We start from the raw sequence: 12,860 nt of genomic DNA, 5'->3' as shown, positions 1-12,860 counted from the left end.
TTTGTTCCTCCAGTAGCTCAGAAAAACAATTATTTGTCTTTTATTTTCATCCTGTTTGCAAAGTGAAATCCTTAGAAACTAAAACATATTTTCTTTTTCATCCATCATCAACATCAACCAACATTTTAATTTGTGGAGCCACAAAGATAGTTTGCATCTCTTCGGTGGTTACACACTAAGAACACTAGATGGAGCTGTGGACACGTACTGTACTACTTCCTGGTTAATTGTAAGCACACTGATGTTAAGGAATATGGTTGTCTGTGTGTGAGTGTAAGTGTGTATGCATTTGGAATATACTGGTGAGACTTTGTCAACATGTTATTGTCCAGACACAGTTCTATTTGCCCACAGCAGCTTCAATCTCACAGTGGTAAAGTAGGATAAAACAACCAGATGATGCAAGGTAAAGTTAACGTGAAAAGAACCACAAAAATGTATTTTAAAAACAAGTTTAAATCCAGTTAAATAGTCAATTGAATATGATACACCTTCCCATTATTTGCTAGGTGCTAAACCTACATTCCTAAAGTTCAGGGGTAATACCCAAAGGTTAAAAGGTAGCACACACAGATCTTCAGGACAAAGCAGAATACTCTTAATTTCCATTATGTAAGCAATTAGTGCTATTAGTCGACTCTACTATATTCGGAACGTGTGTGTATTAAAACATAGCTTATGAATTTGATAATGTTATAACAGCATGGAGGGCCAGTGTGAGCAGGAGGCCCAGTGTGCTGAGGGAGTGCACGGCTCCAGTGTTCAGGGTCTGGTAGCCGTAGCTCGTCCTGCAAGTATTCTTCACCTCGTCGTATGGAATAGGAACATCATCTGGACTCTTGTCTCTCAGACCGTCACGCACCTGACAAACAGAGATCATACCGTCAGGCAGCAGACAGAAAGGCACTGTGACAGGTGTGTGTGTGTGGGTGTGTGGGTGTGTGACAAAAAAACAAGAAACAATTTATTTAATTTTTGTAACTTAAATCAGTGTGTTCAGTTGAATGCACTTCTGCATACATATGTGTTTGATTGCTTTTGACTCAGCAACTTGATTGTCTTCTGCTTTATATTGTTGTGGCCACTATGTACAGAAAGTAGGAAAATAATAAAATGAATTACTTACTAAAGAAGTGAGATATCAGAGCCTCAATAACCATCTCTACATAACAACTGCCTTGAGTTTTTGGATGATGTCAATATTCACAGGGCATCAAGATGTCACTTTCTATTCTTTTGAATATGACATAAGTTATACATATAATGTGTGTCTCTCTAACCCGCTCAGTCTGGTTCAGGACTCGGAGCAGGTTGTTTCCCAGAGCAGCTTTGACGTCCACGTCGCTCCAGCCTCTCCTCAGCAGCTCAGCCACCACTTTGGGCACCTTGGACACGTCCTCCAGACCCTCGGGCAGTCTGAAAGGGAATCACATTTTACTTAAGAGAATTCCCCGATTGTCTGTGTGTTTCACAGTTTAAATGTATCTTCCCAGTGTTGACAGGAAGCTTAACGTTTGAAGGTTTGTACTCACCTTCCGACCCCATCATAATCTCCACCAAAGCCAACGATGCCCGCCCCGCCCACTTTCTTTATATGGTCAAAGTGATCTATAATAAAAGGTAGAACCATCATACCTTTTTATCAGGAATATATGCAGAAGATGTAGAGTCAGAAAACAACAATCAGACATTAATAATTAAAGGTCTTCTCATAGCATAGGAGGTAATCCCAAGGCTCCTGGCTGACTGTAACAGAGTGAAGGAAAGCTAAGGATGTTTACAACATGGAATATATATATATATTATAAGTAGGACTGAGCATTGGAGATCTAGAGATAGCTTACTGTTCAATATATTGCAATACTGCAAGATCAGAGTTGAAAGAGTTTACCCTTATTTTAAATTGCAGTGGGATTTGCATTCATCACAGTACTGTGAGAGGGCACATATCTTTGTAAATGACTTATGAATAATTAACCTTTGCATTGAAACTAGTCATTTAAATCAAACAGTGCTTTTAGGAAACATTTCAAAAAACCTAATATTGCAATACAATGCTTTATCAATATGAACTTACATCATTAGCTCTAAGAGATAAAGAAACAATTACAGCAGACATTACATGTTCTTTTTGATAACATACAATATAAACTATCAATGTTCGTGGAGAAATAACATTAATTATGCCGCTTTTTATAAACGGGACTTTGGAGAACTATATATGGACATTAAAAAGATGCTGAAATCTATAAACTGCCCCCTGAGACATGTATGACTCTGTGGTTCTCTGATTGTTACTGTGTTGTACATTGGCAGTTGAACAAGGGAAATTAAAAAAAAGTAACATAAAGCTGTAAAAATGAGTGGATGGAGACAAGGAATTTTATAGACGGAATGATAAATGTTAATATTCAACCAGGTTAACAGCCTTCGACATGACAGTAGTTGTTACCTGCAACATCTGAGAGGTTAGCGGTCTTGCTGCAGGTCACGTAGTCGTTGTAGAAGTTCACCATGACGATTCCTCTGGTCTCGTTCTGGAGAAACAGGATGTTACATGACTGTGAGCAGTAACTGACCTCGAAACTGTTATCTAGGATGGAGCTGTGATGTGGGCCAAGAGATGTACCTACACTCACAACATAAGAAAACGAGGGTATTGACCTCTGTTGTCTGAATCTAACAGCCTGTCTCTTGGCTATAAACACATTTATCTTTATCTGTGTGTTTATAACAGTGCTATATAATGTTAATAACCATCTTCTTATTTATAATGTTTTCCAACAGGATACTCCCTTAATGCATGTGTCAGTAAAAGTCGACACAAGAGGGACATTTCCAACCACTGTTAACCCTTTGGTGCTTTAAAAACCTTTTATGGGTATTATTGGAGATCATAAGCAGTAAAGGCAGGATGTTTCTTTAACAGGCATTTCACTGCGTTATCTTTTTATTCTTTTTGCCTTTACATATTCAAATCACTTCCAATATGAGAGGTGGAATGAAGCGTAATAACATCGTATCTCTCATATTCAGGTATTTTCATGTTATGCCTCTTGATACTGCATTTGCATTTTAAACAACATATTTTATTATTTTAGGTTTGTTTATCGATAGCTTTGGTGACACACACACACACACACACACACACACACACACACACACACACACACACACACACACACACACACACACACACACACACACACACACACACACACACACACACACACACACACACACACACACACACACACACACTCACCACTCTCCTGAGAACATCATCAGGGACGTTCCTCTTGTGAGGACACAGGCTGTAGGCGGAGGAGTGGCTGAAGATGACGGGGGCTGCCGACATGTCGAGCACCTGGTGCATCACAGCCTGAGTCAGATGAGCCAGATCGATCAGCATGCCCAGGCGGTTCATCTCAGCTATTAGTTGCTGGTGTATGTAAGAACAATGAATGTACTTAAAATATTAAACTAGATACAGTTCCTGTTATATATATTGTCACAAGTTGACCCCCTTCATGATATAACACGTTTTATTGCTTAAAAAATCAGATTGAACTTTGTGTTTGGACATTTCTGAGAAAAAGCCCAAATAAATATTTGATTAAATGTTGAAAATGTAATGTTAAAAACAATATTATTCTTTATGGGCACATTTATGAACACACTTAAAAAATAGGAAATGGGAAAAATATTTTGTCAATTGTTTTTTCAAATAGATATGTATTACATTACCTTATTATATTATTATTTTATGTAATATGTAGTTATTTTAATAATAATCCATATTTGTTATATAAAGGAATTCTAGTATTTCTATCATGAGTGTGCAGACATTTGACTTTTACACATGGTACAAGTGTTTTATGATGCTTGTAATAAATAGGAGTTAGCTGTTAAGAAATTCCTATTGTTTAAGCCAGTAAACAGTAACGTATTACACTTTTAAAGCATCAGTTGCCCATCCCTGCTGTTCGCTGACCTTGCCAAATGCAGATAGGCCGTTGTGTTCAGATGGATCCGCTCCAGTGTCGACAAGCCAGTTATCCGCCCTGAGGAGAAAAAAACAGTTAGGACTTCCCCAGCAGATTTGGTGCTTCAAAGGTCACATAGTGTACTTTGAAATGTGATAGTGTTATTACAAATTAAAATATATATATTTTCCAAACTCATACAAACCAAAGAAGGTGAACAAATACATAGATTGACTTTAGGAGGTGTCAGACAGTTTTCTAATCCTTTGGGTATAGTTCATAAGGTTTCTCCCGACAGTTACATAGATTTAGCCTCCTAAAGGGATCAAAGTGTTTCAGTGCTGAACTTCCAGATATTGCTGCCTGGGGACAGCCTGCAGGAAACCCCCAAACTCCCCTCAGCACAACTAAACTGACCATGACAACTGACAGTTATAAAACAGAAAAAGATATGACCGAGCCCCACTGAAAGCGCAGCCAATAAATAGATGAATACTTAGACAGTGTGTTTAAGCTGCCCTTTTTTGGTCACTTTTAGTCCAGTAGGATACGACTGAATTGACTGTGGACGATGTCTTTGTCTATGGTGTTGTTTAAGTGTGTCTATAAAAACATGTGCATGTGTCTGTGTGCTCGGGGAATGTAACAAAGTGCCTTTATTAAGGTAGAGATCTGAGTTACTTTAGTTGAGTATATCATGATAGATTGTACTATTTACTCCACTACATGTATTTGACAACAATAGTTACCCATAGTTTACAAATTAAAACATTACATATGGAAAAATAATTGCTTTCAGAATCTTTTAAATTGAACAAAATAAAAACCTTTGAGCTGAAATGATCAACACACACAGGTAATTAAATGCACGTGATGGATGCGTGTCACATATAAGGTCACTTGTGTTAATTTGCACTGTGTTTACGAGGAGTAAATGTTCTGTGTGTTGCTGCCTCTTACCAGGGTGTGTTGCAGGAGTGTGTGAGTGTGAGGTAGCGGACCCCCAGCTGGTACATGAGACGCAGGGTTCCCAGACTGCTGTCCAGGGAGTGACCCCCCTCCACCCCGATCAGACTGGCTGTCTTGTTCATGCTGAAGGCCGTCATGATGTCTGAGCAGAGCAAACATGAGTGTGATTCAGAGACAGGTGTGAGTGGAGGAAGCAACAGTCTCTGAAATTACTATAGTCTCACCATGGCTACTGGTGGCAAACATGAAGGTTTCTGGGTATTTTTGACACATCCTGTGAACCACGTCTATCTGCTCCAGTGTTTGTCTGACAGCATCTTTGTACTGACTCTCACAGGGAACATATGCAGACCAGAACTGTAAGAGGAACAGAGATCATGTATTAATTATCAACATGCCCTGTATTCAGGGGATTGTTATTGACCCGATAAGTTCCTAATTAGAATCATATCCCTTTTTGTATTGCTTTATTGATGATTTATTATGTATGTTTTATTTATATGACCTGGGTTGTGAGCTCACCTACTAAATGGCTGCAATAAAGCTGGTAAAATGAAGATACACACAATGAACCCTTAACATTTGCACACAACACATATGCTTGTTTTAAACAACTGTGTTCAACATTTTAAAGTTTTTTACCAATGTGTTGCTATCAAAAAATAAATGTCCTACTCCAGCTTACATAATATTCAAAGGTAGTTTATTCAAGGCCTAAGAATATTTTCTGGTGTCAATAAAAACTGATAAGTGATAAATCTCTCTCTGTATTCTGAGCGAGGTTCATCCAATTCTCTTGCTTAATTTATAATGATGAGTGCATGATTCAACACAAAAATAAAACAGAGATGAATGTTCAATCTGATAAATACACATGCAGGGTACAACAGTTAGGGATTCACTGACTTTCTCACCTTTTCAAAATATCTCAACCGCCCGAATACGGATCTGGGCTATTTTTCACATTGTTTAAAATATGTATGCATTAAAGGTGGGGTAGGTAATTTTGGAGAAACCAGCTCGAGTGCGCTAGAATTTGAAAAATTAGCCGGCCCGGCTAAAATGATTGGTCGTGCTTTTTACAGTACCACAGCTTCCACAGATGACATTTTTTTATGGATTTTTTGTCAAAGCACTTAAGATATTCATTGCTATCGGGATGTTAAGAGCATTCCATGGAATATAACAAAACGTGTATCTCGAGCCGGTTTCTCAAACTGACCTACCCTACCTTTAATGCAGTGGTTTCTATTAATGGTAACACGAGACTATGGATTGCAGTGACACTAAGCGATGTAAGCGGTTGGCAAGCTGTGAATGAGCGAATTTACAAAGAATGCAAAGATCTACAATGTCTCTGAGATAATAACATTTTTAGATCGGTCTTGCCACAACCCGATCTTCCTTAATATAGTCAGTCAAAGTAAGATACTAAACCGCATGTGTGGAGAAAGTCTTCACATCCTATTTATTGGTTGTACAACATATTATAACCTATATTATTGTACAAGTACTACTAATGCAGTAATGTGCATACAGTTTTGTTGTAGCTGGTTAAAGTAAAGATATGTTAATATATATATATATATATAAATACTGTTGTGTAGTTCATCTGTTAAAATGTCTCTTATGTAAAATCTTTATCTACATATCTACTTTATGCGTCAAATAAGGGGTACGTATTGTAGAAGAACAAAAATAATTGTATCTTAAATGTAATAGTGTAGAAGGATAAAGTAGCAAATCATTGACACACAAGAAAACTACGAATACCTCAAAATAATGCTTGTGTACAATACTTGAGTACATGTACCTATTTACTTACTACCACCATCAAATATGCTTTTACTTTGTTGCATAAAGAAGGCAAGAATAATAAGTCAAGACTAAAAACGTGTTTTTGAGCAGGTAAGTAAATGCTTAACACAAACAGGTTTACTTTATAGAGAGCCGGGTCCTCTGCATACAAATTGATCTTGGCTCACCTAAAGTTCCTCTCAATTCTGTTTGGAACTTTGGGAAACAAACCTTTGCTATAACAAAATCTTTTGGAACACATTTATCACAATTTTCTTTAGCACCTTAATGCTGCTCAGTACAACTACACTTTGAAATATCAAGTGTTCTACTACAATGTTTTATATTATTTATTTAAGAGAGGGGAGGGGTTACTTGCAAGGCAAAAGGTGTTTATGAAGTGGTTAAATATTTCATTAGATTGAATTTGAAAGATTTTTGGAAGACAGGATGTTTGTCTCAGCAGACGAAGAATCACATGACTTTGCAGGATGGTTTTCTTTCATTTCCCAGTATTATGTTCCGCACGTACTTGCGCTCCCAGTCGTCCCTCCTTGATCTTTGGGATGTTGGTGTGGGTTGTATCCAGCGTGTTAAGATCCACTTTGTTGAGCTCATTGTTGAATCGAATTCGAAGCTGCCAAGGCAGGTCATTATGGCTGAAATATCAGGAAATCAAAGGGTTAGAGCGTCAAAAGCCTTTTCTCAAGACTCTCATCATAAACTGTGATTTCACAGCAGGGAGGTACTGCCCGTTTTCCCAGATCACCACTAGAAATTGCTTCCAGAAGTGAGTTTTCACTACCAAACATAAATCATTTACTGCTTTTGCTCATATGGCAAACAGCACATAACCTCAACAGAGAAAATCATAACACGAAACGTTCACTAAAAGACTTTTCCTCTTACCCGTCAATGAGTGGGGTCTCAGACATCAGCTGCAGAGCTCTGGTCATGTATGGATCCTCAGCCGCGGCACAAGAACTGATCCACAGCATTAAATATGCAGCTGAGATAACTTTGGACAACATTTCCTAAACTTTAATACACTGTTAAACGATCTGCCCTTTTTTTCTTTAACCCTAACCCTAACCCCCTAACCCTAACCCCCTAACCCTTTAGTTCTCTTTTAGCTCAATCGCAAGATCCCACTTCTTGAACCTTCTGCAACCTCTGACCAATCGTGATGTAACCTCCTGCTGCTGAAACAGATCTCTTTCCTGGTTTGCCAATTGCCAATCTTTTAGATTTTAGTTTGAAACTATACAGATTCTTGAAATGATCCACCCAGCTGTCTATCTGTTTCCGTCCGATTCAGCCACTGAAGATCAACTCTGCTCATCGCTCCTGCTCTGTTTTTAATCTGTTACTTATTACAGTGTCAGCAGTCATTAACGCAGCACAGTAGCTTATTAACTCTTACAATCTTACAATTGTTAACCAATACATATTGGTTCACGTATTATGTGCCTTTTAACTGCTTTTCTAAAGTCACAACATATGCTCACACACACACACACACACACACACACACACACACACACACACACACACACACACACACACACACACACACACACACACACACACACACACACACACACACACACACACACATGGAAAATGGAAACTACGGAAAAAAGGGATCAGCAAAGCCCCAAGGAATTGGTCTTGGCGTTGAAGCGTTATTCATAGAGGCTCAGTGGTATTCATCTTCCGTGTTTGTCCGTGACGTCACTCGACTCAAAATGAATAGTTTGACTAACATTGGGAAAGACACGTATGTAAATCAGTATATCATTTTTTTTGTAAGGTAAATCAAATATTTGAACAGCCATTATTTAAATAATTTAGTCTTCAAAATTGTAAAATGGTGAGTCCAGAGTTTTTTTCCCACTACATTCCTTTAAATGAGCCAAGAGGTTGTGGAGGCAGGGCTTCAGTAAAACCCAATGGCCATTAGATGCACAAGATCCCTGGATGATCCGGGTATTTCTGTTTTCGAGAGTCAGGCCACTATGGTTTCATGTGCCACTGAGCAACTTTCAAAGGAATTAACAGGATAATGTTTATTTCGCAGGGCAAGCACAGAGTGTAAAAGTGGGCAGCATAACTGTCGACTGTAAACATATTTAAGACAGTAAAAAAGCCATCTTTATACTTTGTATTTGTATTGACATTCTCAAGTCTAAAAATTAACGCTAACCACAAATAATATGAGCTGCACAGACAGTGTCAGGCAAGAAAGAAAGAAGCGTTTTGCAGCTGGATTAAACATGGCTAGGGCTATTTGTTATATTTGGCCAATAGTGCAAGGAACACCCACTGTCTGACACCAAGAGTGCTATTTGCATTTCCTCTTTTCATCACATGTTAAAGCCTGTGTTGTGTCATCATAGGTCTCTCTAACAGAGCAGATGCACAGAGAGACAGCTTAGCAACACAGACAGGCACAGGCAAAGGGGAACCTGGACCAGCCAATAACATAGCCTAGTATACCGTTTTTACAGGTTGGATATGGCCAGGTTGGATGTCGCAGAGACCTTTCATGGTATTTTGTTTCCGGGACACCTGCACACCCAGGATTCCTTACAACTTGCTCTCAAATTTCCATTTCAGGATACAGATATCGTCATTGTCTCCTATCCAAAGTCAGGTAAGAAGAGACAAATAACTGACCGGTCAGTTATTTGTCAGTTATTTGTCTTGCTCAAAGACGCTGCAGATGTCATGTATCCTGCAGGATACATGACATCTGCAGTGTCTTTGAGCCTTTGAGCAACTAACCACAGGAGCATGTTGAGTAACTCATTGCAGTCATAGATAATCATTTAGGTATGTAATACTATGAATGCAATCTAAATGACACATTACTACACTTAATATGTTTTTGCAGTTTTACTTAAAAAAGTCTGATCAAAATGCTCCTCTCTTTCCTCTCAAAAGGCACCACATGGATGCAGGAAATTGTCACTTTCATATCCAGCAGAGGCGACCCACATGTGTCCCAAACTGTACCAAACTGGGCTCGGGCTCCCTGGCTGGAGCAAATTTATTTCCCTGCTATACAGGAGGCATCCAACAGCACACCTCGAGTCATCACCACACACCTGCCTCATCACCTGCTGGGCCCTGCACTGCAGGGCTCCAAAGCAAAGGTCAAATATACATGTTTATTTAACCTTTTGGACCTTAAAGTATAGAGATAGTCGAATATTGGCCAGGCCAATATATATTTACTGCAGACATTAGTGTATATGTTGTGTCGAGGCAATAGCAATAGAGTAAGGCCAAAGGTTGGAGGTAATTTGGAGACAGTGTTACTAGTTTCAAGAGGGCACTGAGATGTTGATATTTCAATCTTATTCAATACAGAATCTGACCCTGTGGCTCGTTTCATCTCACAGGTCATCTATGTGAGCAGAAACCCTAAAGATGTGGTGGTGTCTTTTTTTCACTTCCACAAAATTGCCAACTTCTTCCCGGAGGCTGACTCATTCCCAGAGTTTTTAAATCGATTCCTGGAGGGGAAACGTGAGTTTTTCAGGAAAAAAAATCTATATTTATTTCATTGGTCTGTACTGTTATGCTGACAAAAGGTCATCTTTTATTTGTTTCAGTGCACTATGGTTCCTGGTTCGACCACATCAAAGGCTGGACTGGTCAGATAGGAACTATGAACAATCTGCTTCACATCACATATGAAGATATGTCGTTGGTAAATGTGATTTATTTTACCATCCCAAAAATAATAAATGTCCCCAAAAATTATTTTGTAAAATGTGATGTTTATTTTTTAAATATATTTAACAGGTACATTTTTTAAAGTGTACAGTTTTCTTGTAAGATATTTACTTATCTTGTTCCCCGATCATATGGGCTAGGAAAGAAGAAGTTAAGGGTGAAGTTCACATGTGAACATGTTTCTGTTACATGTCATTTAGGGCTAGGTTCCTTGTTTGTGTGTTTCAAATGATATTATTGTCGTCTTCCTGCTATCAGGACTTACATGGCGCCATACAGAAGGTGAGCTCTCACCTAGAGATTCCCCTGCTGGAGGAGGAGGTCAGCAACTGTGTGAAACACTGCAGCTTCAGCAGCATGAAAGACAACAAGATGGTCAACTACACCCTGATCGATGAGGAGATAATAAATCATGGCAAGGGCTCCTTCATGAGGAACGGTGGGGCTCGGTTCTGTTATAATCTGATAAAATCACAAAGTACTGTAGAACAAAAGTAATGTAAAAAATGTGTGTCACCATAATTAGAACCTGTTATCAATTAACAAATTAGAATCACACCTAAAGAGGAATCCAATGGGTCAAAATACAATTAAAAAGATAATAAATGGATTCTTTCATTTCTGCAGGCCTCCAAACAAGAATCCTTTAAACTAAAAGAAAATAGAGAAGAAATGTGAATTAGCATATTCCCAAGAGTGTCAAAATATTTATTTCAAGGATTTGTTCATCTGAAATTTTGAAAATTAGTCAACAGGTCTTTATTTTAAAATCATGATCAGTTGAGAATAACAAACATGTTTTTGTATGCTTCAATAATACAGTATATATAAATTCACCTGTAGTTTTTAAGGTTTATAAAATCCTGTACTTGGCCTTAAATGAAATCCCATCTGTTTATCTTCCCCTCAAACATGCAGGTAAGATTGGAGACTGGAAAAACATGTTCACAGAGGAGCTGAATCAATATTTCCAAAGCATCTTCGAGGCAAAGATGAAGGACTGCACTTTAGAGTTTGTGTGGGAGGAGCAACAGAAAGAAGAGACTCAGGCTAATGAACAAATCCCACGGAAGAACACAGCACTGTGAAAAAAGCTAGACAGTATGTTTTATCCTGTGATTCAGATCACAGGTGGATTGTTTTCTTCTTGGTTGAAATGTAAATGATAATAACAGAACATAGCTGTCTACCCTTCAATGCCTCTTAAGAGCACGATGTTACACTTGATGTATTCTATGTTTTGATTATTGTTAACTATGAATAAATATCGGTTAACTGAATCCTCTTACAGTTGTTTTTTGGTGCAGTACAAGTGGCACTTATGGTTGCTAGTGTGCAGCACACAAAGCTATTATCAGTAACTAAAGCAGAACAACAATGAGCAGAGAGAGGAACCGGTCAAAGGTTATCCTAATAAACCTCCTCATCTTTTCACTTCACACAACCAAGAACAGTTCCTCCTCCAGTTTCAAAGCACAGGAGAACTTTGATCCAATTCAATCAAGTGTGTGTGTGTGTGTGTGTGTGTGTGTGTGTGTGTGTGTGTGTGTGTGTGTGTGTGTGTGTGTGTGTGTGTGTGTGTGTGTGTGTGTGTGTGTGTGTGTGTGTGTGTGTGTGTGTGTGTGTGTGTGTGTGTGTGTGTGCGTATGTGTGTGAGTTTAAATTAATATTCAAAACACTTTATTTGTATCCATTATTTATGTAAATCATAATAAGAGCGTACATACGGTCCAAGTGTATGATAACACTGTGTTCTGTGAATGCGAGGATGAACTCTGATAACTTGTAGAAAGGCATCAATCTGCTAAAGGTTGACATAAGCATAAATGTATGGAGGTACAATTTATTATTATAAATTATTGTAGACGTTAAAAGGTTATTTACAGGTCAAAACAGATGAAACTCCAAACTAACTAAACAACAATTGTGTGTGGGGTCAGCTCGGTGTGAAGTAGAGACAGCACTGGATATGTAACATCCTGTCATGTTTATTGATTCATTTATCTCATAGTCTTGTCATTGCACTTCCTGTTTTATTTTGTACTCAGGAGCCGAGTCAGAATATATTTGCAATGTAGTTTATATTAAAACTGGATTCAAATGTATGCTGCAAAATAAGTTCCAGAGATTCCTGTTACATGATATGTCATCACACGTCATTGGGGCTTTTATCCAAAGTGACTTTTAATAAGTGCAATCAACCACGGTGATATAAACTCAAAATCCTGTATATGTGTGTGTGTGTGTGTGTGTGTGTGTGTGTGTGTGTGTGTGTGTGTGTGTGTGTGTGTGTGTGTGTGTGTGTGTGTGTGTGTGTGTGTGTGTGTGTGTGTGTGTGTGTGTGTGTGTGTGTGTGTGTGTGTG

At 38.4% G+C, this 12,860-nt stretch overlaps 2 protein-coding genes across 2 annotated transcripts; one reads left to right on the top strand and one right to left on the bottom strand.

Moving 5' to 3' along the window:
* Positions 1–24: 24 nt before the first annotated feature.
* dpep1 (dipeptidase 1) lies at positions 25–8,090 on the bottom strand. Its single transcript, XM_034117027.1, has 10 exons — positions 7,662–8,090; positions 7,285–7,411; positions 5,180–5,312; positions 4,947–5,097; positions 3,995–4,064; positions 3,266–3,442; positions 2,453–2,537; positions 1,533–1,608; positions 1,281–1,416; positions 25–862 (listed from the first exon to the last, which is right to left on the bottom strand). The coding sequence occupies exons 1-10, from the start codon at positions 7,781–7,783 to the stop codon at positions 677–679; spliced, it is 1,263 nt and encodes a 420-aa protein (XP_033972918.1). The 5' UTR covers positions 7,784–8,090; the 3' UTR covers positions 25–676.
* A 1,035-nt stretch (positions 8,091–9,125) lies between these two features.
* Positions 9,126–11,776, top strand: sult5a1 (sulfotransferase family 5A, member 1). The gene is made up of 6 exons (XM_034116707.1): positions 9,126–9,408; positions 9,699–9,910; positions 10,160–10,286; positions 10,373–10,470; positions 10,755–10,935; positions 11,415–11,776. Exons 1-6 carry the CDS (start codon positions 9,270–9,272, stop codon positions 11,582–11,584), a joined length of 927 nt encoding a protein of 308 aa, XP_033972598.1. The 5' UTR covers positions 9,126–9,269; the 3' UTR covers positions 11,585–11,776.
* The last annotated feature ends 1,084 nt before the right edge of the window (positions 11,777–12,860 follow it).

Source organism: Trematomus bernacchii, unplaced genomic scaffold, assembly GCF_902827165.1.
Source record: "Trematomus bernacchii unplaced genomic scaffold, fTreBer1.1, whole genome shotgun sequence".
Classification (NCBI taxonomy): domain Eukaryota; kingdom Metazoa; phylum Chordata; class Actinopteri; order Perciformes; family Nototheniidae; genus Trematomus; species Trematomus bernacchii.
This window is presented reverse-complemented; position numbering and strand designations above follow the sequence as displayed.